The sequence below is a fragment of the Erithacus rubecula genome, assembly GCF_903797595.1.
Source record: "Erithacus rubecula genome assembly, chromosome: 4".
In the NCBI taxonomy this organism is placed as follows: domain Eukaryota; kingdom Metazoa; phylum Chordata; class Aves; order Passeriformes; family Muscicapidae; genus Erithacus; species Erithacus rubecula.
The window spans coordinates 57,089,522-57,115,649 of NC_136686.1; the positions used below are offsets into that span (position 1 = coordinate 57,089,522).

The 26,128-nt window shown below is 39.8% G+C and overlaps 1 protein-coding gene across 1 annotated transcript in view; it reads left to right on the forward strand.

Annotated features, from left to right (window-relative positions):
• Window positions 1-26,128, forward strand: part of RELN (reelin) — a 270,757-nt gene that overhangs the window by 218,505 nt on the left and 26,124 nt on the right. The window contains exons 33-47 of the mRNA XM_079303527.1: window positions 1,070-1,258; window positions 1,489-1,762; window positions 3,017-3,157; window positions 3,245-3,422; window positions 4,842-4,926; window positions 7,479-7,661; window positions 8,995-9,166; window positions 9,246-9,348; window positions 11,763-11,992; window positions 14,653-14,873; window positions 15,803-15,950; window positions 19,194-19,452; window positions 20,641-20,890; window positions 23,105-23,273; window positions 25,741-25,881. Coding sequence (XP_079159653.1) covers window positions 1,070-1,258; window positions 1,489-1,762; window positions 3,017-3,157; window positions 3,245-3,422; window positions 4,842-4,926; window positions 7,479-7,661; window positions 8,995-9,166; window positions 9,246-9,348; window positions 11,763-11,992; window positions 14,653-14,873; window positions 15,803-15,950; window positions 19,194-19,452; window positions 20,641-20,890; window positions 23,105-23,273; window positions 25,741-25,881 — 2,743 coding nt within the window. The remainder of the gene's footprint in view (window positions 1-1,069; window positions 1,259-1,488; window positions 1,763-3,016; window positions 3,158-3,244; window positions 3,423-4,841; window positions 4,927-7,478; window positions 7,662-8,994; window positions 9,167-9,245; window positions 9,349-11,762; window positions 11,993-14,652; window positions 14,874-15,802; window positions 15,951-19,193; window positions 19,453-20,640; window positions 20,891-23,104; window positions 23,274-25,740; window positions 25,882-26,128) is intronic.

Consider the following 26,128-nt stretch of genomic DNA (forward strand, 5'->3'; position numbering starts at 1 on the left):
TCCTCAGCAGGCAAGAGAATGGGCAAGACGAGAGGGATGTTATTTATTTAAGGAGACAGTTCCTTTGGTAAAAAGTGCTGAGCAATGACTGGTGCACTACAGATCATCATTCTGTGATGATCATTTGCCTTGGTGAGTGGTGCAATATCCAATCTGTTGCTCTCTATTCTTGCTTGGTGGCACCTGGGTAAGATCTGTCCCTGCTGAGGGTCATCACTCTTAAGGCCACTAATGGCAGCCCTGTGGCTCCCAATATATGCAAGGTTTTATGACTGGAAGTTGATCTATCACCTTCCACCCAGTGCCTACAGGTGACAGCCAGTTCTGATTAGAGATGTTAGTTCCTTCATGGACTGTCCTCTGCCATTCCTCAGTGCAGAATGGCCCCATCAGCAGTGACCCACATTCCTCTTGATGGCAAGGCAAATGTCCTGGCACATTGCTGCAAGCTTACAATTTATTGTAAAGGCTTTCCTTCCTCTCCTGTGAGGACAGTAAGTGTGCAGTTAGATGTTCTTTTCAGCATGTCAGTAGAAGGGTGAATTGAAATGAAGGCCAAAGAAACGGGCTGGAGATGATGAAAGTGAAATGCCTGTGGGCTGGAGAGCAAGAGGAGGGAGATTTCCAGGAAGGAGAACAGCACTTTTCTGAATATGATCTATATGCAGAGCCTTCAGCATTTTCCTTCAAGTTCTATTTACTTTCATACAAAAGCTATTTTGGGAACTAGACAGAGGCTTTTCCAGCTTAGCTGTGGGGAATAGCAGGAAGGTTGTGACCCATGGAATGAAAATCTCCAATCTAGGGGCTCAGGGAGTGTCTCATCCAAACAGAGGGAGAGCATATGATGGCAAGGGCACTGAAGCTAAAGAAGTGAAGAGGGAAATACCTGTGTTTATCTGTAATACAAACATGCTCTAGAGTTCAGGTGCACCTTGAGCAATGTTTTAGTCTTGTTTAACAGCACTCAGTCTATGTGATTGAGCACTGTTCACTGCGTGAACACAGCATATGGGCATTAAAACAACTTACAGGGACTCCACTAACCTGTCTGTTCTGGTTTTTGTAGGGAAGCATTCAGCTCAGTGGGCTTTGGATGATGTGCTTATAGGAATGAATGACAGCTCTCAGACTGGCTTCCAGGATAAATTTGATGGAACTGGGGATTTACAAGCAAGCTGGTACAGAATACAAGGAGGTCAAGTAGACATTGACTGCTTGTCTATGGATACAGCTCTGATGTTCAGTGAAAACATTGGTATGTGTCATTAAACTTTGCTACATTTTGTGTGAGTTTATTTTATAAATTATATAAGGATCAAGTTTTACAAGATGGGAGATATAGACAAATCCAGATATTTAGTAATCTGTAAGGAAGAGAAGGCTGGAAAAAGATGGAGGTAAAACATTTGAATGACAGTATTGAAAGCATATGCTGAAGGTACACTTTGTTGTTGTTGTATTTGTTGTTTTTCTCTCTTTTATTAGGAAAACCTCGTTATGCTGAGACTTGGGACTTCCACGTGTCAGCCTCCACATTCCTGCAGTTTGAGCTGAGCATGGGCTGCAGCAAGCCATACAGCAATTCCCACAGTGTTCACCTGCAGTACTCCCTGAACAACGGCAGAGACTGGCACCTGGTGACAGAGGAATGTGTCCCCCCCACCATCGGCTGCCAGCAGTACACAGAGAGCTCCATCTACACTTCAGAGCGATTCCAAAACTGGAAGAGAGTCACTGTCTACCTCCCACCCTCAACCAAGTGAGCACTGCTCTTCTGGCTCTTTAGCATGACAAAGGTTTTGCTGATCTAATTAGAACAAACATCCTCCAGCTTGGGAATGTTCTGCATGTCTTTTAAATTTTTAAATGTGTGTTGTCACGCCACCAGAATTTTAAATTTCACTTCAAAATATTTCATCAGCTAGAATGTGAAGTGTAGTTAAGGAAGTTACAACTTTGATGAATGAATTCTTAAGTCTTGCCTATAATTTATGACAGTAAGAACAAGAATGCTAAACCAGCTTTTCTAACATTTATGCAATAAGAAGCAAGAATAAATACCCTGCTCCATTCTTTCCTACAGTAGTGTTTTCTGTTATTGCACATTAAGTTGTCATCCAACATTCAGGCATGTTGGCCACAGCATTCAGCAAGCCAGAGCACATCAGTGGATGTGCCACCTTCACCCTTTGACCAGGAGGAGAGTTCTGCTGACCTCCTCAGGATATCACAGGCTGTAAATGGACGTGGGCTGGCATCCATCTCTCTAAATAAAACCATGCTCTAGTTTAGGAATGACTGGTAATGATGACATTGCTTACCACTGTTCTGAATAGTTCTGTAATTCTTCAGAGCACCCCACACATTACCTCTGTACATTTCATCACGCAGAAAACACAGTGGTAAAAATGGACACAGTAAATGAACTGGGTCTGGGGTTCATATCTTGGTTTCCAATTCCACAGTTCCCTCCAGAGAGCCATACATCATCTTCCAAAGTTTTTTTCTTCTCAAAAATACTTTCCTCATTGAGGATAACAAGGCAGTCAGCAGTGACAGCAGTGTGTGAGCATGTGCATATTTGTGTGTATATATTAATACATTCTTATACATATATATGAACATATATAACCATTGTTTTTCTCTTTATGCAACACTTAGTATAAATGAACTTTCATAACTTCTTACTTTATTGATGAAATTTTATTTTTCCATTCTACTAGCAACACATGGAGCTGTCAAATGCTAATGCAACTACTAATTACTGCTCAACCACATTGCTGATCAGCATCTCAGCAATATTCTGATTATCACTTCGGGCACCTTCCTTTAGAATATGCTGGAATTTTGCCTAAAAGACTAACCTGAGAAATTTAAACTTCCAGTTTTCACTAGAATATTTTCAAAATGAGTGGGCCATGCTTATTAATATGCTTTTCTTTGGAAGTCTGTGGGATTTTCTTTCTGGATCAGAATTCTGAATCCTGAAATACATTTCCTCTGGTTTTAATAGCTCTCCCAGAACACGGTTCAGATGGATTCAGTACAACTATGCTTCTGGAGTTGATTCTTGGGCTATTGACAATGTGGTCCTGGCTACAGGATGCCCCTGGATGTGCTCAGGGCATGGCATCTGTGATTCAGGTCATTGCATGTGAGTAGAAAACTGCTTAAGCTGCTTCACAGAAAGAATGTGTTTTACCCAGATGGATAATACCTTTTCTTCCCAATGTGTTGCTAGGTGTGACAGAGGCTTTGGAGGTCCATACTGTGTCCCTGTCCTCCCTCTGCCATCTGTCCTGAAGGATGATTTCAATGGTAACTTACACCCAGACCTTTGGCCTGAAGTCTACGGTGCTGAGAGGGGAAATCTGAATGGTGACACCATCAAGTCTGGAACAGCTCTCATTTTCAAAGGGGTCAGAGATTGCTTACTTTGAAAAAAAATGAATGAAAACCAGTAGAGTTAGAAAGTAAATTTTCTCTTGTTAGCCCCATATGTTTATATTACCTTCTTCTGGCTAGAATTCGACAATTTCATTTTTCTTGTCTTTTCCTACCCTAAATATACGCAATGTTTTCCACAACTTTTTTTTTTTTTGTTTGTTTGTTTTAGTTTTGTTTTGGTTTTTTTTAATGAACAAATGGGTTTCATCTCTTGGTTATGTATTATTTTGTTTGTGGTATAACTCCTCTTTGACCACCAAAGGAAAAGAATTAAACTCTACACTGAGATTCTTGAAGTGAACTATTTGGCCCCCACAATGGTACACATTGAAATCATCTTGAAGTCCCCTGATTGGCTTTTTAGTATTTTGAATAATACAGATTAATCAGGGCTATAGTCTGTGTAATCAATATTTATGTAGTTTGCCTGTATTTTACTCAGTTCTATCATTTTGATGTTTTCTAGTTCTTTAAAGACTTGTTTTTGTTGATTGCAGATTTCAAAAGGCCAGGAAATATATTTTCTGAATTTTTCAGTTCTTAACAAAATGAATAATAGACTTTTGTTCACAAGCACTCAAATTCTCAGCTCACACAAGTCTTCATTTGACACTGTAAACTCAGGTGCCCCCCAAAAAGAGAAGTTAAATAATGGTTGGTGTATAAATTAATTATTTGAAGTATTTATTTGCAAAAGCTTGACTCTAGTTCAACCTCTTTAGATGATTTAAATCCCAAATCACGAGATGTGAGTTGTCTAAAATTTGCACTGCTTGTTCCTGCAGATTGTTCCCCTGGGGAATGGGTCTGAGAAAGGGGGAAGCTCTGAGAGGTGGTTTGCCAGATCTCTGCAGAGCAGGACTGGCTCTGGCCCAGGATCCACAGCACTGAGCTCATCTGTGGAGCTGGACAGGGACTCATGTCCCTGTGAGATTTCCTGTGTGCTCCTTTTCCTTACAGGTTAACAGGATGCCCCAGAAGTATAAAATGTCTTGAGGTACAGAGCTCAAAAGAGTTCCTGGAGAGGACTCCCTGCCTGGATATTAGGATGCTTGGCACCTGTACATTTTGCACAAAAAATGAGTGTAGTAGCTTGGACTCAGTGTCTCAGTCAGTGCTGCAGATCCCGTCACATCCTAGGGGTTCAGAGCATAAACTGAATGAGCTGTAACTGAAACCTGACCATGTAGTTGTGCCTCTGTCATATCTTGGCTCACTTTACCAAGGGTGTCACTGTCCCCGTCTTCTGCCTGGGAAAAGGTGTGGTACAGAGAACTTCCCCTCTTGCTGCCACCAGCAGTCAGCAGCAGCCAACATCCAGACAACAGTGAGCTGCAGAACACACTCAACAATGGGAACTGATATTCACATTGTGTGTTCTGCATTTGCAGGAAGGACTGAGAATGCTTGTGTCAAGAGACCTGGACTGCACTAATACAGTGTACATCCAGTTTTCATTTAAATTTATTGCCAAAGGTAAGATCACAGTTGATTTACTATCACTTCTCTAGCTTTATTGTACATAGCAGCAACACAGAAAAGAATACAGATTTATATTTTCACCTTCGGTGTGTGGTAGTGATCAACAGTTCATGGTAGATTATATGGGAGCTTGTTTGAAATTTTGCATCATCCCCACCTTGCTGCCTGCCTGCATGGCTGTCTGTGCAGTTTCTAAGGAAAAAGTGGACTGCAGTATCATCAAAAATAGCATAGCTAGTAAAGTCTTTGGGCAGAAAAGGAACAAAAGAGCTCAAGATTTTCCAGAGATTTCCCACTATGTTGGCAAAAAAATATTTGTCCAATTTTTTTATGTCATAAAATGGTGGCTAGAGTAAATTACTTAAGGGACTAATAATAAACTACAGTATTTTTCATTTTCAAGCTTCAATCCACTACATTAAAATCTCTTACCATTTGACTGCCTAGTACATATCTTAGAAATAACTGAAAACCCATAATTCTATTTAATTGATAGGAAGGATAGTCAGACTTTCCAAGACAAGTTTTACACATTGTTGTAAATAACATGTCACTGTTCCTCTAGTACAAGGACTTTTAAGCCAATCATTCAGTCTTACCCTGCTCCAAGGCCCTGCCATCCTTGACTTCCAAAATAATTATATCCAAGTCTGGAGTGACATGATGGAGAACCACTAAACTGATTGAAGGTTTGAGTCACTCCCATGCAATTTCAGAAGTTTTCCCCAAATATTCTGATAGGATTGGCACTTTCAGGCTGAGCTCTGAATGTTGAAAAACCCCTCTCAATCTGATATAAGGAAGATGACCATAGTTTCTGTGCTCTGGGGCTGGACCCTAACTGACTTAACATTTACCAACAGCTTGAAAATAGTTTTGAACCCCCTCTTTCTTCCCAAATAAGTGTCATTGCCAAATCTGTGTATGGACAAGTGAAAGTATAGCTCTTTGTGAATTATTATTGATTTTCCTTAATGGGGATTTAATCATATATATTGGTTTATTTATTACTAGGTTGAGTACTTTAGAGAAAAGAGAGAAAGAGAGAAAACTAAGCTAAAAATATAACATGCCCCAAAATGATAACATGCCAAATATTTCATGTTTATAAGCAAAGTCTTTGTGATGACTTTACAAAATTATTCCTTGGTAATATTTCTTTGTATGACCATTGCAAAAATATTGAAAAAATATAGAAAAATAAAGTGAGTAAAAATATTGCTCTGAAGGCGGGAGTAGCCAAAGGCTCAAACCTGGATTTTGACCCTTGACCCTCAAGGAGTAAGATCATGAAACTCCCGGAGAAATTGCTAGTTATTGAATACTGTTGGATCCAGGACTTAGTTCCAGCAAGGTCCCTCATGTTGAATAGAGATTGATATAGCTGGGCTTATCTCTCAGCTGTGAGTGTTAAAAGCAGTGTGATGTTTACTGTTAATTGCCACAGATAAACTGAAATCAGCTCCTGACTGCAAACAGCTCTTCCCTGCTCTACTCCACGGCCAGTGGTTGAATACTTAGCACTGGAGCAGGAGCATCACACACTTGGGTTTCAGCAAATGTGGTTAATTTAAGAATAGAACAAGGGAAAAGCCTGCACAGTAACACACAGTAAGTCAGAGATGAAGAAATGTCCCTTAGTCCTTTCCTTCTGTTGGTTCCTGACTGAATTTTTAGGGTCATGCCATCAGCGTGCCACACCATGAAGGGAACAGAGAGTGTAAATTTGTCTAAGTGAGACCTCAGCTCAGAGATACCATCACTTGGACCTGGTTTTCCTGGGCAGCAAGTTAGGCAGAGGCCAAATACAGGCTGAGTTTGTGTATGGTAACCAGCATCAAGAATGGGTGCTGGGCTCTAATTAGCATGTGTTAATAACTAGGGCTGTAACGAGCTTTTGTTTTTACTCTTTAAAGCTCCAAGTAAAAAAAATAGGAGGAGCTGATTGTTAGAAAATGCAAATTTTACTGTCAGTTCCACTGACTTTTAGGCCCAGCTTAAAGCACAGAATATTGCTTTGTTGTTGTTGAAGCATGCTAATAAAGATCCTCAGTGCTCTCCATCAATTGTTGTTTCTAGGCATGAATATCCTCATCCCAGTGTCTGCAGTGAGAGCTACAAACTCATTAATTTATGTGTCTTCATCTGCAGGTGCTACAGATGGTGATGATAATGTCTGGTACCTGGACAAAACAAGCAAATAAATACTGTATTACTGGAATATGTTTGTAGTAGAAGGAGCTGGTGTGTTCTAACCTGAAAAAGTCTAACACTGAGATAGTTTCCTATCTAAGTAATTAACTATGTTCATATGTATAATGAACAATAATGTAAATTTAGGCCTTATTTCATTTGCATTTTGCAGACAGACAAGCAAGGGAAAGTATAGAAAGATGCATGTGTACAATGTGTAAATAACATCTCAACAGCTATTGTTAAAGGAAGCCCATATTTTGTAGTGGATGTGACAGCTACATAATTTCATTTATACTTGTTTGAACTTACTGGATTTTAATGAACATAAATCCATGTCCTTTATGCTCCAGGCACCCCTGAGAGGTCTCATTCTATCCTGCTGCAATACTCTGTCAATGGTGGCATCACTTGGCACCTGATAGATGAGTTTTACTTCACCCAGACCACAGATGTGCTCTTCATCAACGTTCCTCTGCCCTATGCAGCCCAAAGCAACGCAACGAGGTTCAGGCTCTGGCAGCCTTACAACAATGGTGAGGAAGAGACACACCCTGGGAATCAGGTCCATGCTTGCACAGCTCAGCATCTCTGAGAGTGATTTTTTTGAACTGAACAATTAGACTCTTAAATCACAAGCGTTTTGTGTTTGAACTCCTTCAATTAGAATTACTGCAGGATTATGTTTACTGTTCTTATAAAGTGGTTGAATGCTTTAAAGTGAAGTTCCTTCACTTGTTAGCCCTGAATTGTGTGCAGAAAAGCATCAGCTTTGGGAGATCAAGCAACACCAATAAAGTTAACTTCACTCAGGTTCTTCTCATTATTTTTAATGGACATGATTCTCACTTACACTGCGCCCCATTAGGATGCTCCAATTATACAAAAGTGTCCCAAGTGTAAATGGGAACTGGGCCTACCTTACTCAGAATTAACTAGGCATTAAAAACCCATTTAGAAATAGTATGTAGTGAGCAGTTAATCTTTTGATTAAATTGTAAAGGACTGGAAAACCACAAGAGGAACACAGCTCATTCCTCCCAATTACAGGAGATTTGCCAGCTGAAGGAACTCTGCTCTCAGTTACTCTGAGCACAGTTCCAAGCAGAAACTGACATTAACAGCTCTAAAGAATTCCAACAATCATTTATATATAGTGATTCAGCAACAGTTTTTACCATGTAGGCAAATTCCTAGCACACCCCTAATAAAAAAAAAAGCAAATTCAAGTCTGGTCCTGACAATTCTGTTCTAGGTCATTCTTCTGATGTGACCTGCCTAAAACAATTATCTAAACTTTTCTCTGATGAACTGAAACACTTCTAGATAAATGAAAAAATGTTACACAGAAAATTTGTCAATTTAATTCTTCCCCTTCAGTTTGAGAGTACCAATTTTCTGACGTATATGAATACATAATCTGTTGGAGGGAAGGAGTTTCAGTTTCTTTCTCTATTGAAGAACTCCTCCCAGGCAAACACAAGCTGCTGAATGCTAGGATGTGGAATGAAATTGCACTTTCAGGCTGCTTTTTACTCCATAGCAACTGCTCAGTTAGATGATTCTTAATTTAAGAAGGCAATGACAGAATTTCAAGGTAAATGTGATTTAAATAGAAGATAACTGTTCAACACCCCTTGCTTTTCACTCTTTGTTCTGCTGTGACTTCTATAAATTTTAGAGAATAAAAGTTAATTCCATAGAGTCCAGCTGCAAAGCTGTATGAGAACTGTTTTCATGGAAAGTGAAAATAGTGATCCCACAATTTTAGCACCCTCTTCACATAATCCATAAATACTGGCTGCTGTTCTGCCCTCTAATAATGTTAATATTAGGTTCTTAATAGGAATATATCCATTTTCTTTGTAGGCAAAAAAGAAGAAATCTGGATTATTGATGACTTCATTATTGATGGAAATAACCTAAAGAACCCCATTATCCTTTTGGATACCTTTGACTTCGGTCCCAAAGAGGATAACTGGTTTTTCTATCCTGGTGGAAACATCGGGCTCTATTGCCCCTATTCATCCAAAAGAGCTCCGTAAGATTCTCTCAGAAATACAATAGAGAGAAGTGACTCTCTAAAGTGAGCCTAAAGCACTCCTGTCCTTGATTTTCAGGGAAGAAGATTCAGCTATGGTATTTGTTTCAAATGAAGTTGGAGAGCACTCCATTACCACAAGGGACCTGAGTGTGAATGAAAATACTATCATCCAGTTTGAGGTACTTGTCCTCAGAAAGTTATTTTGCCTTTTGCTTCATGTTCTTCTGCTCTGGTGTATTTGCCCAGCTGTTCTGAGTGCCAAACAGAGAAGCCTGTCTAATTTTTCCTCTAATTGATTTGACTTTACTCTCCCTTATGTGAATGTATCATGATGGCTTTATTACACAGATAAGGGAAATTTCTGCCTCAAAGTCTTCTACTTTCTTTCCCAAATTACTGCTATGTCCATGCCTATATACTTGCACTGATAGCATGAAAATCCATGTCCTATGCATTGGACAGTCACAACTGGCAGGCAAGAGGATGAGCAAAATATAATGAGGGTCCAAATTGCTACTTCACAGCCTGCTCGAGGTAAGAATGCAGCATTTCTCCAAGCTGACCAGTGGAGAGCTACAGCTCCATCTGTGACAGTAGAAAATAACTTTTCCTACCTGCTGGCTTAACTGCACTTTCTCAGAGAGACAAGCTTCTGCATTCCTTTTGCTTCTGCCCACATCATAACCAATCTAGATGAAGCTGGTTTTTGACTTCATGGTATGAAGTCATCCCATTTTAGGGGGTTAAAGAAAGTTCATGAATAAGGAGCATATTTTTGTGTTTCATATAGTCAGTGGAAACAGTTACCCCAGTGACAACACAGTCTAAACTAAACTGTGTTTCTGACTTATCCTAGAATCTAAACTGTGCACTGGCTGGGGCAGCTATTGATGGGAGTAACCAGTTAGTATTTATTATTTTAGAGAGGTCATTATATTGTCATTAAGAAACTGGAAAAGAATCTGGCACATAGATTGCCATGCCACAGTTACCAGGCTGCTTTTAACAACAGTGTGGCACATTGTTGCCTTAATATGAGCTACATAATAATCAGCAAAAGATATGAGTTTATAGAAATTACTAAAATGATGCTAAGGGTTTTCCAAGAAAATTAGGTTTAGCTGTGTACTCATGCACTCTTCAATTTGTCATGCACCTAATTCATAAATTTTTGAATGCAAACCATTTTCTCTTTTAAAATATAGATTACAGCCTGTAGAACAAAAATGTTTGAGGTCACTTTAAGATATTCATAAGCCTTGATAGTATTAACTCATAAAATCTACATGTTTACTTCCATATGTGGTAAGAACATCATTTTCAGCTCACGTTTTTGAGAACATTAGTGTAAATGAAGGAGTTATGCATAATGCAGCAGTTTCTCTCTGTGTCTCAAGAGTCAAAACCTATATTGGGTCAAGCATCTCTCTATGCTTCCAGATGAGTAGACAGCCCTTCTAGTCAAATGTAGGTTGATGGGACTCATGTGCACTGAAGAGTGATGAAGGAAATTTGATGTAGTATACACTTTCATCATTCATGCACAGTTCTAAGTACTACTGCATTTTAGAAACAAATAGATTTTCTTTACAGAACAGCATGGTACAGAGATACTTTTCTTTGCTACAAAGATGCATAAAAATATTAAAATGTTACATAGTTTCATACAGGCTTTGTATTTCATCAGCAGTTGGTTTTCATTTGTTGCATGGTAAGTACAGTACAACTTATTTTATATGACAGTCATTCTGTAAAGAACTGATTTGTCTTATACAAAAGTAATTTGAAATTATGAGACAATCTAAATATCAGTGTAACAGGAAAACAGTAATTTGCACTGTTTGTCTCAGATTCTGTATTAAACATTCTCTATTTCTTTCAATAGTTCAACTGGTTTTCATGTTCTGCCTTTTCTACTGTTTTTTTATATCAGGAATCTTGTAAGCACATCCTGAGAAGTCTGACACTGCCAAACTAAGACACTGAATTTAATTCCAATCCAGCTATGATTCTCTAGGGTTTGCCATCATACATGAACAAATAGGTAGTGAGTGTGATAACTGAACATATTGAGGTGATAAGTTGCTTTTTTTTATATGTAACGTAAAAGAAGATCATAGTGCAGCTCAGCAATTAACAGCTCAGAATTAACAAAAAGTTAATGGTTGCACTTTTTGTTTTAATTTTTCTGCTTTTAGTAATGCACATTTTCTTGATGCTGATTACTTCGGTACCTGCCAGAGGGCTGCAAGAGCTGGTGCATTTACTCCAGCAATGTTAGCAGCTCTCCTTTGGGATTTGCCCAATTAACTTCACAGTTTTCTCTAGGTAGAAGTTGTTGGGGATTTCTTATCACATTCATTTTATCATAACCTGTAGGGTGATACATTCATGGACAGGAGAGCAGTGTGCAAGAGTTCCTGTTCATGTGCTTGTTCTGAGTGCATCATCCCTGTTGTTAAATGTATTCCCAAATTACCATTTTCCTGGACTAAACAAATGCCATACCAAATGGGGGAGGCTGACTAAGGTGAAGAATGACTGGGAGTCCCACAGTGTTCCCTGTGTCACCTTCTGTGTTGGATGCCCCCAGATCAACATTGGCTGCACCACTGACAGCTCCTCTGCTGACCCAGTGAAGTTGGAGTTCTCAAGAGACCTGGGGGCCACCTGGCACCTGCTGCTGCCCCTGTGCTACAGCAGCAGCAGCCACCTCAGCTCCCTCTGCTCCACCGAGCATCACCCAAGCAGCACTTACTACGCAGGCACTACCCAGGGCTGGAGGAGGGAGGTCATTCACTTTGGGAAACTGCACCTCTGTGGGTAAGTGTCCAGCTTCTGTTCCTGCCCAGCTGCTTGTTGCTTTGCTTGTGTTCCTGTTTTTCACCCAGCACAAGAGTGGTGCATAAGAGCTGCAGCACTAGAGCAGACCAAATGACCAGTTTTTCTCTGGTTTTTGCCCTGGATGTTAGCGTGTGTTCAGGTGATTCCCCAAGTCATATTGTGCCTAATGCTGATATAGAGTAACCACAGGCAATTTCCTATTACCTATATATTTAATTAGTGACAATTCAATAGAAAGGAGTTGCTTGGTGAAATTAATGCAAAACTGACTGTTCTTAGAGTGCTCTGAGAGTCCTTAACAGAACTGCATCAGCCATTTGAATTCACTGATTATATTTTGCATGAAATTTGAGCTTCATAAGAAAATGCAGTAAAATGTGAGTTAGTGTAAGCTTGATTCCACTTCAGTATGAAGAAATGGTTTGATCTAGAGTCTCAGTCAATCAGGTTGGAAGATAACAACATAGAAAAACAATATGTGCTAGCAGGCATAGTAATGTGTAACTTTTCAAAGGAAAAACACTACTGTTTACTTTTTCAGGAATAACTGTCATCTAGCATCAGCTCACTTTATGTAAAATATCCCACCATTAATGATTAAACTGTAGCATGTATGAAAGAAAATGAGCTGTTCAACTATGAGACTTTGAGTCTATGCAGCTATAAGACTGAGTATTTATGAAACTACTGCAGCCAGTGGGTCCTCCACTAAATAAAGGACCCCATAGGTGTTGCCTCTGAAAGTATGAAAAGACCTATATAAGAAATAAGGATCAAGGCTGAAAAGACTGAACATTTAATAATTTAAGGAAATGTTTAAATTTTAAACTTGAGTTTTCTGGTTTATGACAGTTAACATTTCAAGGAATAGGTAACCATCTCTTTCAGCAGCTCACTTGTACTTCCTGTTTTTGTGCAAAAGAGTTTGTTTACCCTTTAGCCAACCATCAATGCATGTCTCCAAATAAAAATTTTGACTGTGCAAACTCCTAATTAGTTTAAACCTTCTAGGATTTTGATTTAGTCTTCTTCTCCTGAATGCTTCTATCCCGTTTTTCTACCTTCCCTCCTATTCCTTCCCCAACACACCAGGCCAGGAGCCATTGCTGACAGCCAGTCAAGCCCAGCAGTGCAGAGTAGCTTACATTCAATGCATTAAATCCTTGGGCCAGAGGGCTGAAGGGGGTGAATTTCTCCACTGGAATAACAAGAAAAAAATGCAAACCTTCCTCCTTGTGTAATTCTAAAAAAATCCCCCAGCCTTTTCATCCCCCAAGTGTCGAGTGGTTATATTTTAACTGAGGATGAAGACATTTTAAGTTACTTCCACTACATATGTAATTTTAGAAATGAATATATGTTCTCAGCAGACAGCTGTAAGTAATAATTATTATTCCAATTATGTCCTGAAGGAAAGGTCCAGCACCCATTGAGCCAGAGAAGAAACCCCAAATAAGCAGTGGTTCACTCTCTGCTTCAGACACAAGCCGTGCTTCACCCTCGCCAGGAGCAACCCTGAGAGGAGGATCTGACATGTCTCAGGAAAAAACCCAGCCTGTGGGGCAGAGGTCTGCTCCCAGGAGGAGCTTACAACACCTCCAGCCTCACACTTGTGTCCTTCCCCTCAGGGCACACTAAAGTCAATGATTTGACTTCCAGCAGAACTCTGGTTCTTGGGCATGTTTCTTGTGACAGTTAGTAGTGTCTCCACCTATCAATTACTGGTTGTCACCTAAATCCCCTCCCCTAAAAATTTCTTTTTAGCAAATCAAGGATAAAAAATTTGTCAGCTACAATTACCTATGGAATTGATTTGCCTGCTGAATTTAGATATCTTTAACAAGTCACATTAAACACGCAAGGCAATTAAGTGCTTCTCCCTTCTCAATCTTCTGGTTTCCTTCCTCCCTTAAAACGTTTTCTCAACTGGGAATAAAATTAGTCTCTCAAGTATTTTCCTCATCTCAATTTGTTTTCCCTCCTTCCCCAGTTGGTTCCTTTTTATATGCAGCATTGATGCGAGTAGCACTTAGGAGATGAATTAAAAATGACAGGACAGCACTCAAAGGAGAATATAGTTTAAATTAACAGCTTGCAATATCAGCCTGGTTAAGATTAAGCTGCCTGAAAGCAAGCTGAATACCTGGTGACATGACAGATCATGTTTTCTTTCTGGGTAATTGAGGGTGAGATCCTACCACTCCACCCCTACAGGTGGTGTCCCTGGGGGCACAGTGGAAGCACAAGGTAGAGTCTAACTCTCCAGGAGAGAGTGAAAGTGGCCAGGTCTGACCCTCACACTATACACCAAAGCAGGAGGGAACCCACCAGACCCCAGCCATTCCCATAAATGACCAAGTTAAGAGTAGCTGGATTTTAAATTTTAAGATCGTGTCTGCCATTCAATTTAGGGATTCCAGCGAATGAGTAATGTTATTTTTATTTCTGTCAGTACTTGGGTTGAACATCAACATAAAGATGCATGAGGTACTGAAGGAATTAGATCTTGCAGTCAGTTTCTAGAATTAAGCCAATTCCAACAGAAAGAATAATATGTATGTGTATATAATGGTATATGTATAGAATACGAAAAAGGTGGAACCGTTATTTAAAATAAGTACACTTCATGCCATTTTCAGGCTGGCGAGGTTCAGGTGGTACCAAGGGTTTTACCCTGCTGGATCCCAGCCTGTGACCTGGGCCATTGACAATGTGTACATCGGCCCCCAGTGCGAGGAGATGTGCAACGGGCACGGCAGCTGCATCAACGGCACCAGGTGCATCTGCGACCCCGGCTACTCGGGGCCAACCTGCAGAATCAGCACCAAGAACTCTGACTTCCTCAAGGATGACTTTGAAGGTATCTCTTTTGGGAGGGCACATCTGAATACTGCCTGTCCATCTCAGTGCAACCCAGGGTTCAAGGGATTAAGCAGCAAAGCTTTCCTCACCCCTGCATGCTTCTGGTCAGAATTTACAGACCAAGTAGCTCAGATGCTGTTTACAAGTGCAGTTTGTGAATGCCTGATGCACTGTTATTGCTTGAATACAAAATCTTCACTGAAACAGAACTTCCTGAAGTTCTACATGTAGAAAAGAATTTTGGAAGCAAATTGTGTTTGACTTTAGCACAGGCAGAGCATTTGCAAGTGAGGCAAACAGCAGAGGGCTTTAAGGTCGTGTCATTTCTCACTACAAGGGAAATCTGACTCACCCTACTACAGCAAGCATGGTTTCAGAGCAGACCAAGTGTCTCAGCAGTGGTAAGAAGCACTCAGCAACCACAGCAGACCCCAAGAGGGGGAAGGCAGGAGGGAACTCAAAGCCTCATGCATGCCTGGGCACACACAGAATCCATGCACACAACTGTGAGACCCTTCGAGGCTTCCCCCAGCAAGCACAGCAAGAGGAGCAGGTTTTGATAAAGCAGCACCTGTGGACCAAACTCATCCCTTCACAGGCGCTGCTGTTCATTTCCAATTTTGCCAGCCCTTGCTTGCATGCTACCACAGGGAACACCAAGTTTCTTTATACACCTGAGTACTTTGTTACCTTAAGATAAATGATGAAAGGTGGAAAACCTAGTGAACAAGAGCAAACGAAGATCCCAGGTCTTATTTTCTGTATTTTGTTTTGATTTGTGCCAGCTTTCTAGAATACATGGCATCAGAAACACTGAATATTTCTCAGTGTGTGATTTTTAATTTATCTCTCTTCCTCTGGAAGTAGCACTCTTGCAGCAGGAGCACTTCAGAGTAAATCATAAATATGTATTCACTGTGTATTCAGGTCAGCTGGAGTCAGATAGATTCCTCCTTGTGAGTGGAGGAAAGCCATCAAGGAAATGTGGTATCATGTCTGGAGGAAACAACCTTTTCTTTAACGAAGAAGGTTTACGAATGCTGATGACTCGAGACCTGGATTTGTCACAAGCCAGGTAACACCCTTTCAAAAGTTCTTTCAGGATTTCATCAGGGAAATACCATACTGAAGAATAATACATATATGATATTTCTCTAGTAAAAGCAAGCTGACATATCCTGTGGTCCTCACACTAGCAAATGCTCCATTTTAACCACTGTCACCATGTTAAATTAAATTTAAATTGAACTTTAATTGCATTAACCATTTAAACGTTGCTTTTTTTCCTTAAATAAGAATTCCAAAAACTGATGCCACACCTTCAGTAGTTCATGCAAGTTTTTGTTTCCTAAATCCATAACATGAGAAATGCTCTGCTTTTCTTACAGTCTGGTGTATTATGAGCCATGGCTGAAGCAGGAGTCTGCTGAGAATACAACTCTCACATTTGTCATCTCATTATTCTTTCATTTCTGAAGCTTGTTTTTTTCTTCTTATTGTGCACATTTGTTTGCAATAATTCACTGAGAAATTCCCATCAAGCTGTCACCAGCTATTGAAAAGCAAATATTTTAGTGTATTTACAGTTTATGTTGTATCTTTATAGCCTGCAGAGGAGACATGTGATGAGTGAGACATACTAAGCAAGCCACATTAAAAAAATTTACACTATTATGAATTAAACTCCATCCCAATTGTGAGCATGCTAACAAATGGGCTTTGTTTTCTAATTTATTCTGTTTTTAGCCGATATTCTTTTATTATTACTGTGGAGAGACTGCATTTTCTCCAAGACTTTTTTTCACTGATCTTATAAACACGCTACTCCTCTCTGATGTTCTGTGGGAAACATTTAACAGATATTTTATCTACGTTTTACCTGTCAGCAGGTAAAAAACTTTAAATAACAGTGTAATTGAAACTTTAAATAACAGTGTAATTGTAAAGATTCATGGTGAGTAAAAAGGCCTAATATCTAACCATTGTTTTTAGATCAGCACATAGCTAAACCTCACTGATGTGTAATATTAAGGACCCCTGTAATTTGTAAAATTCCTCACAGCAAAGTTTTTTTAGAACTTGATGAAAACAATCCCCAATTCTCAGCACTAATTTTATTCCTAGACTACTCTGAAATTAAAAGATTTTTTAACAAAAGATACAAAAGATCTTGTAAATTGCTCCATTAGACTAAATTATGTTTTCCTTATTGCTTATGTTCAAGGCACCATCATTTATCTCTTCTCCATGTTGGTCTGTAGCTATATTTGCAAATATTGACCTCAAGGTGTTATATGGAGATAAATTACTTCTGTCTTAGGAAAACGAAGCTGAACATTCAAATTCTTGTATATATGATTATGAAAAATAACAGTTATCAACAAATAACTGTAGGTTCTCATCTGAGCAGCCAGGCACACTGCAGTTGTGCTGCTGGGAGCTGTTCTTTTACAACCTAAAGTATTGCAGTGGAATTTTCTACATTTTGACTGACTCTGTCAACCACCTGCAAAGCACAACAGATCTGGCTCTGACAGAGATGTTCCAAGTTCTGCACAGGACTTGGGGAGAGGTTTCAATTTATGCCAGGAGTGATGAGGACAACTATTTTTTGAAGGGTGCTAGTCTCAGTAGTCACATTGGAGAGGAGATCCCCTGAAGAGCACAGGGAAGCAGCTGTGCCTGTCAGTGCTGCAAGCCACACTCAGCACCCAGGGATTGAAATAAATGCACTCTGCAATCCACTGCCACCACATCTGTGTGCTAAAGAGTTTAACAGGGACAGTGTATCACCATCATGGTGATACTGGTAGCTGAAACTGCACCACATGAAATCATTAAGAAGAGAATAAATCCCTTTAAATCCTGAATTACTAGAACATCCACACATTTTGAGTGTTACTGGTTTACAAAACACTTTGCTTCTCCATTTCAAAATAGGCAGAGCCTTTGCAAAATATCTTTAGGATAAGAAGAGAAATACTTAAAATTATTATTTTAAATAATAATGCTAGGCATTGTTACCTATATTTGGGTGGGTTTTTACTATATTAGTAAAATCTGAGCTGTAAGAATAGCAATGCAAAGAAACCAGATGCAACAGAGACAAGGTCACCTGGGTTTATTTCCTTTGAATTATGTGGTGAATGTTGGAGTAAATCTGAGGAGGCAGAAAGAGTTGCCAGCAGTGAAGCAAATTCATTACATTTGATATGCTGATCCATGAGGGGATCCAGTGCTCCTTTACAGCACAAGCAATATGTTATGTCTGGGATGTGGAGGTGGATATAATCTATAGCAAAAGCAGTTACATATAGTAGCAAGAGAAACTGTGAGTCGCAGTGAGGACTAGAATTAATTGACTTGTAGGTCTGGCATTTTATTGGAGCTTTGTCTGCCCAGCATCTCTGCAGCCTCCACTCCCAGCAGATCTGTCTCTAGATCAAACCAAAACAAGATTTTTGATGCAAAACTTCTTTTGCACCATTTTGTTTAACCGTGAGCCAGGCAGCACTAATGCAATAATAATTAGAATAGATAAAACACTCTAAAGCTGTGCAAACATGAATTAATACTTGTAATATCCCTGAAAGTCCAATAAGTAAATATCATTACAGCACGGCTCCCTCCACTCCAAGTGCACAGTGGAGCTATTTCTGAGCGTCGGCTGATGGGAAGGATTTCTCAGTTTGATACAAGTCTATTGTGCAGCTTTGGAGAAGCCAATTAACTGGGGGATGAAAGCTCTGCTGTCCCTGGGTGGCTTGGGCTGGCTTCAGGGAAGCCAGCACATTTAAACGGTGTAATTTAGACAAATTTCCCAGGCTGACAAAATGGACAAAATGATCCCTGAAAGTGAAATGTGCTTTGTTCTCCCGTCCAGATTTTCTCTGGTTTATGCCAATGGAAAACTGGAATGCTTATTTTGAATTTAAGCATTTCAGCAAATTTGCAGCAAATTATGATCTACTTAGAGCACAGTTGCTTTTCTGCCACTAAAATCTGTACTCATGGGATACAGGGATAAAATTTTCACCCAGGATTACGTTTCTAATACTTGCAACACCATCTGCTATGCAGACAAAAGCCGAAAACATAAATGACCAGCTTTGTTCAGCCTCTTATGCCTGGCTAACTACCACACAGGCAAAATGAATTTTTGTCATACCACCTGTCTGTCTAGTTATATTCCAGAAGCTTTCGAAAAAGGAAATCATAAGATTTCTCTTACAGCTAGAAAACACAGGGCTAGTCAACAGACAAACTCCAAGCGTCTCTGGTTCATCGTGTAGGATGTTGTAGAAATTTTTCCTGTTAGATTTGTGCAGTTCTTCATGAGACTGGGATGTGGCAAGGGGGTGCCTGACCCCAGGAGCCAGCCTGTGCTGCTGCAGTATTCACTGAACGGGGGCCTCACCTGGAGCCTGCTGCAGGAGTTCCTCTTCAGCAACTCCAGCAACGTGGGCCGGTACGTGGCGCTGGCCGTCCCGCTGAAGGCGCGCTCCGGCTCCACGCGGCTGCGCTGGTGGCAGCCGTCGGACAGCGGGCACTTCTACAGCCCCTGGGTGATCGACCAGGTGAGGAATCCTCACAGCCTTTCTTCTCTCAACACAGCCTCAGACAGCACTCAGTCTTAATGCTCCCCCTTTTTTTGGCACGTGTCATTTCACTGAGAAAAGCAAAAATGTTTTCGTAAAATGATATTTAGAGCACAGTTACTGTTTGCTGCACTCACGGTTTTAATGCGCCGTTGCCATGTGGGGCACTGCTTGCCCATTTTGAATCTGGGAAAGTCTTTTATACATGTATAGAGTCTCAGGTTCATATTGCAGGAGGCCTTACCACGCAAAATGCAAGTCTGATTTCAAACTTCAAAAACCTTCATTAAAAATGCCCAAATATGTAATTGACATGACATAATGTAACAGAAAAAGTCTATAGAAAAGTATAAATCTGTATGAAAATAAAGTTGCATATTTGGGATTTTCTGCTACAAATTTTATTATATTTCTTTGCATGACTTGGTAAAAATCACAAATTATTTCTCTCTAAAATTATTATGCTCTGAGTAGTGTCATTGGGTTGTACGAGTACAATTTGCTTTAATATTTGTTACTTTTTTTTAAAAGATGTTAGTTCAGATTGTTAGGAGAAACCTAACCAGCCATTTTAATGTTATGGTCACAAAATTTAACTTCCCATCCCGCTGTTTAGAAATTAAAAAGTACTCATTGTTTCAATATCTTCATTGGATGTAGTTATATTTGTTCAGAGCAATCAGAAACTGAATTCAGAATAACAAATGGAAAATAATTCTACCTTGCTTGCTGTTGAATAGTAAAATGATGATGTTTTATAGTCAATGACAAATCAGAGGCTATTTCCCCACTTTTATCAGCAAATGTAATCTGATAGCAGTGCACTAGATGACAGAAGAGCTGAACAATCACTAGGAAAGTGCAATCACTTTGTCTCTACTAACACTTTTTTTATGAGCAGTTTTGCTTCATTGAGATTGGAGGTCACCTCCCTGAATTTTAGATTTGTACAGCTGAGCCAATATCTTTTCTTTACAGGAAAGATACACTCCCCTTTCTCATAGCCTAAACTCCTTGCTAAGTAATTTTGTCCATTTTGGACCAGCAGAATAAATACACATAGTCTGGTATATCTCTTCCTCCCTCAGGTTGCTATGTCACTTGTATGTTTGTGAAGACTTCTAGACATTTTCCTTTTCAATAACAATTTCTTTCCTAATGTTTCAGATTCTTATTGGAGGGAATATTTCTGGCAATACAGTACTGGAGGATGATTTCAGCACACTGGACAGTAGGAAGTGGCTGCTCCACCCTGGAGGAACCAAGATGCCAGTGTGTGGCTCTGCTGGGGATGCTCTGGTGTTCATTGAGAAAGCCAGCACCCGCTATGTCGTCACCACTGACATCGTTGTCAATGAAGACTCTTTCTTGCAAATCGACTTTGCAGCTTCCTGCTCTGTCACAGACTCCTGTTATGGTAATGACTTCTTAGTAATTCCTGCCATTCCTCTTTCTCCACTGCAGAGGAAAGTTCACTTGTTTTCTGGTTACATTATTCATCATAACAAGAATTGAGAAACAAAAGAAAGCTGCATGTTTCTGTTAGAAATGTCACATCAGCTTTTTTATTCCAGGTGTCTGAAGCCTAAGATAAACTAAAGTAGATTATTCCTTATGAGTATCTAAGTTGCAGTTCAGTCCATCTCAGAAAAAAGACTAACAGATGCCTTACTCAAATCCATTTAGTAGATAGCATCCACTGCTTGGGGTGGTGGTGTAAAAATAAACAGCTGTGTGTTCCAGCGTATGTTTCTTGCTTTGTGGTTTTGCATTTTCAGTGTAGTCTCAGTTCTGATCTCACTTGTGCCCATATATCTAAGAAATCATTTATACCAACGTACATCTGTTATTTGCTAAGGTAGCAGCAACTGCAAAAATTTATATCATCCATATGAAATAATAAATATATGTATAGACCTGTATGTTTCTGTGTATGAATGTGTGCATACATACTATATACGTGTATGTATCTGTTTAGCATACATAATGATGAATTTGTAATTACCTAGCTTTCTTTTTCATAAGATGTATTTTGAGTGCAGAGCCAGCTTTTATATGTGTATATACACATATATACATACAGATAAATAAATAAAAACATGCTCTGTACTCAATACACATCACATGGAAATTAAAAATTGGTTCATTATGTGAATTTTAAGGCACACAAGAAATAGGTTTTTCTAAAAACAAACATTTTAATGCTTGTTTTACAAATCCTCAGAGCAGGGTTTTGAGGTATAGATGTTTTTAATGAGGACAAGAATACAGTTATGTATGTGTTAATTTACTGGGTTGCTGACTTTTCTTCTACAATTCCATATAAACATGGAAAAAGATTTTACATGAAGTCCCAATTTAGCTTCTCTGATTTTGCTAATCTGAAGCTAATCACATGCTTAAAAGTTTTTCTTTCTTTTGTTAAGAATACTGTGGAATCCTGAGATTATCTCTGCTAAGTTTAGAAGCATTTTGGCACCTGAGCCACATACTGGCAAAGAAACAGATCCTTATTTTGTTGGGGGGGTGGGAGGGGTGTTTGTTTCTTTGTCTACAACCCTTATCATTAACTTCATATTAAATTAGGCAGGACTCTATCTAATCATGCTTCCAGTCATGATGAGCAAAGCATTTCTTTCGGTGAGGGAAATTTAATACCAAAAACTCACTTACCCTTGCTCATATCTACTTGTCCTTGTATTTCTATAGCACTGTCTTCTGTGCTGAAACATCAAGTAGGACTGATTGGGTGATTAAGGGTCATTCCCTGTGCATGAGGGTAGAAGAAATGGGCCTGTAGTAATCAAAAAAGATCACAGATTTATCACCCTGTCACTGCAGCCAGCTCAGCCAGAATACCTGTCAGCTGGAACATTTACTTCAAGTACCAGTTCTGCACCTATTATTATTTACTTTTTCATGGCTTCATGAAAGTTTGACTTGAAGTATTTAGTGAGTTTGACTAATCTTTAATTTTTGTAATAAAAGTTTATAAGCCATAAACATCAAAACAATGAAAATGCTGATTTTCGCTGAGGAATGAATACATTAGTTTAATGTGGCTAGACTGTGTTTGAATGGAAACAAGCTCACTGACTAACAAACTCAAAATTGTGCTGGATAATGAAATGAGCTGGTCTGCAGGAGGGGTGGAAGGCTGACTAAGCCATCTTGTGACAGAGCCAAAAGTTTGAATTTGAATGTTGTTCTGCTTTGCACAGCAATCACATCCAGCTGAATCTCACTCTTCAAGCCTGAAAAACAAAGTTTGGTGGTCGTGATGCTGTTACATCATTTTCTTGCATGCTGCAGCTTGTCTTGATTGTCTTGACTTAATCCTTGCAACTTCATGTTAGCTCTGTCTTTTCATCTGTGGTCCCTGGAGTTAGGTGGCAGGTGCAGAGATGTACTGCAGACTCCACCTGAGCTGTACCTGCTCAGCAATATGTAACACATCCTCCCACACTGCCACCAAAGGAGGTGGCTTTGTGCTTCTGACACAAGGGTTTGAAAAGTTCTGTGTGGTTATTTTGTCTGTTCAGACTTGTGATACTGTCTGGGGGTTGCACTTTATTATAGGTCTATGGATATAGTCTCTAAACTAAATAACTAACCATCTTTTCACCCTTAGCTATTGAACTGGAATATTCAGTGGACCTTGGGCTAACCTGGCATCCAATTTTGAAAGACTGTCTTCCCACTAATGTGGAATGCAACAGGTACCATCTCCAGAGGATTCTCATTTCAGACACTTTCAACAAGTGGACCCGGGTTACTTTGCCTCTGCCTCCATATACTAGGTAACTCCCTCTGGTTTTTTGAAGAATAAATCTAAAAGCATAACTAGGTATTTATAATGTCATGATACATTATAGAGTTTAAGCAATTGTTCCTTGTCCTTTTTGTTTGGTCCATGTAAATAGCAACGAACAAGTAAATGAATCTCTATCCTATAAAAATTGCAAACACTGGTAGCAAGGGCATCAGGCTGTCAGCACTATTTGACTCCACACCTTTGCTCCTCCTGTTGAGCCTTATCTACTCACATAGACATAGGCTGAGCTCAGAAGTATCAAAGCACAGACAGAGCCTTGAGATGGTTGTTATCAAAGATGCCACCAAAGGCACATCTGTTTCAAAACAGAGACCTTTATTTTTTTAGCACTTGTACCAAAAGCACACATCAAGTTGATACACATTTTGACATTAGTCCATGTTCTGTTATGAATAATTTAGGGCACCTGGACTCTATCTTCAGTTCAGTTACATCAAGTTATAGCACTTTTTAAGGACTTCTTCCCAGCATTAATTTTCTGTGCTTCCTCTTTTGTGCAGCTTTGCTACATATTGTCAGCAAAATCCATTACCTTGTCAGTTCTTCTATAAAGATTGCAAATTTGTGTTCACAGTAGTCTTTCTGGGGTTGAATGGGATAAATCAGAGCTGGGATTGATGTTCCAAACCAATTGCATTTGGACCTGAAAGGAAGCTACCACATGAGATAAACTCAGATTTATAAATAACTGTGATTTTAAGACTAAAGAGTTTTTTGAGCAGTATATGTCACAAGAAGTCTGATGCCCTACTGAGCCAAAAATTGCACTTCTGTCCAATCCCATAATTGTATTTTTTTGGCTCAAGTAACACCATTTCCCAAAGTTATTAAGATAGGCATTCCATGAAAGAGGTTATTACAACCTTATCTCATAAGCAAGAGAGATGTTAAGCTTTAGGATAAGAACAGTGCAGCTAATAGGCCTTTTAGTCTATGCAATATAATTTTTATGCTGTTTTATTATCTCAAGCTGTGTAATAGTGGGTGTGTGTCTCCAGTTGTTTGTACCTGTATGGTTTAGGCACATGCAGGCTGCTGCCTGGTGCTCACCACCCATGTCTGTGTAGCCTCTTAGGGCTCCTGCTCTCCAGAGCACTACCTCACCTCTGGCCTCGAGAACACAATGGGCACTTACATTTGACTTGGAGCTGAGTTTAAAATGCAAATGCAAATACAAAGCTTCCCATAGGAACATTAGCTCCATTAATTGTTAGTGAAGTGCCCAGCCAAAACAGGCAGTGTAAAATATAGGTGCTTGTCTTTATTCTGAAAGGACTCCCTCACAATTTTTATATCTTTTTTTAAAATTCTGCTTGGTGAGCAGCTGAGCTGAGCTCAGAGCTGTAAATTTCTCTTTGGATAAACATGTTACTTATTCAGCTCATGCAGCATTTTCGTAAAGAAATGGTTCATGGAAGAGTAATGACCTTATCATATGAGGTCCATTTTGACACTGAATATTTTTTGGGGAGTTTGCTCTTTATTTGTTTTTGGTGTTTGTAATAATTGTGATTTCTCTTTGAGTATCAAAAGAAAACAGACTACAAAAAGTTCAATGCTGCCATCTAGTGCTGTATCACAAAACAGGGCTTGGCTGAATTCATAGTTCAGAAATTCATCTGCTCAGAGCTATTGACTCACAGTCCATACCTGCATGAGCTGAACAACTATTTGCTGTCCCCTGATTTAGATAGGTTTTCATCATCTGTCTTGGGAGCTGAGATACATAATTCACATGTAGGAAGCTAAGCCCATTTTAATTAACAAAATTAATATAATTTCCTGAGTAGAGCCAGGATTACTACAGATAATTTCTTAGCATTTCCAGCCAAGCCCTGGGGTGGAGGGGAAGAAAGAAACTGCAAAGCCAGGATCATTCTGCAAGCCCTGCATGGGCTTCTTACCTGTCCCTAGCCCACTCCCTAGAACTGCTCTTACCTGAGTGTAGTTGGGAGAATTCATACAGAAAAAGTTAGGTAAAGTTGTTAATTTATTGACTGGCTCAGGATGAAACTTGGGGAGTTTGGATTATTCTGGCTTGATCCTGCTCCTGTCTATCCCTCAGGTTTGGATTTGTGCTGTGACATGGTTATGGCTGGCCTGAGTTTCCAACTGGCAGTACCACCTTCTTCCTACCTTCCTCTCCACTGCACCAGCCAAATCCAGCTTGCTTTGCTTTCACTGGTGATCCATTTCCTACCTCTCACACTCTCAGCTTGATAGCAAGCACCCGTGCTTTGTTCTGCTCTCAAAATGTGGGCACCTTTTCTTTGGAGGGATGTTGTCATTGTCAGAAACCAGCCCTGGGTCACACTGGTATCAAACAAATCGTTCAAGAGCAGCCTAACCTCAAGACTGACATTTCCTTTCAGTCAAAACAAAAACTGCCTTAGCTAGAAAATACAGGATTCTGTTTTTCGTCCTGTCCCAAGGTCTCAAGCGACTCGTTTCCGCTGGCACCAGCCCGCTCCTTTCGACAAGCAGCAGACCTGGGCGATCGATAACGTCTACATTGGGGACGGCTGCATAGACATGTGCAGTGGCCACGGGAGGTGCACGCAAGACAACTGTGTGTAAGTAACACCTGTTCCCTGTCCTGCCCAGGGCTGTAGCATTTCATTCCCTCTCTGTTATTCTCATGAATTTGCAGGAAAAACTGTGATTCCATTCTACAAAGGAAGGTGGATTTTGTGTTAAAATTGAGCAGGGCACTGGGACCACTTGGGAACAGAAGTAACAAGGGAACTGCAGGGGTTGGCTCTGCCAAACCTCTGACTGTTCATGCTCCATGGCCAAAGCAGACAGTCCTTTCCTCAGTGG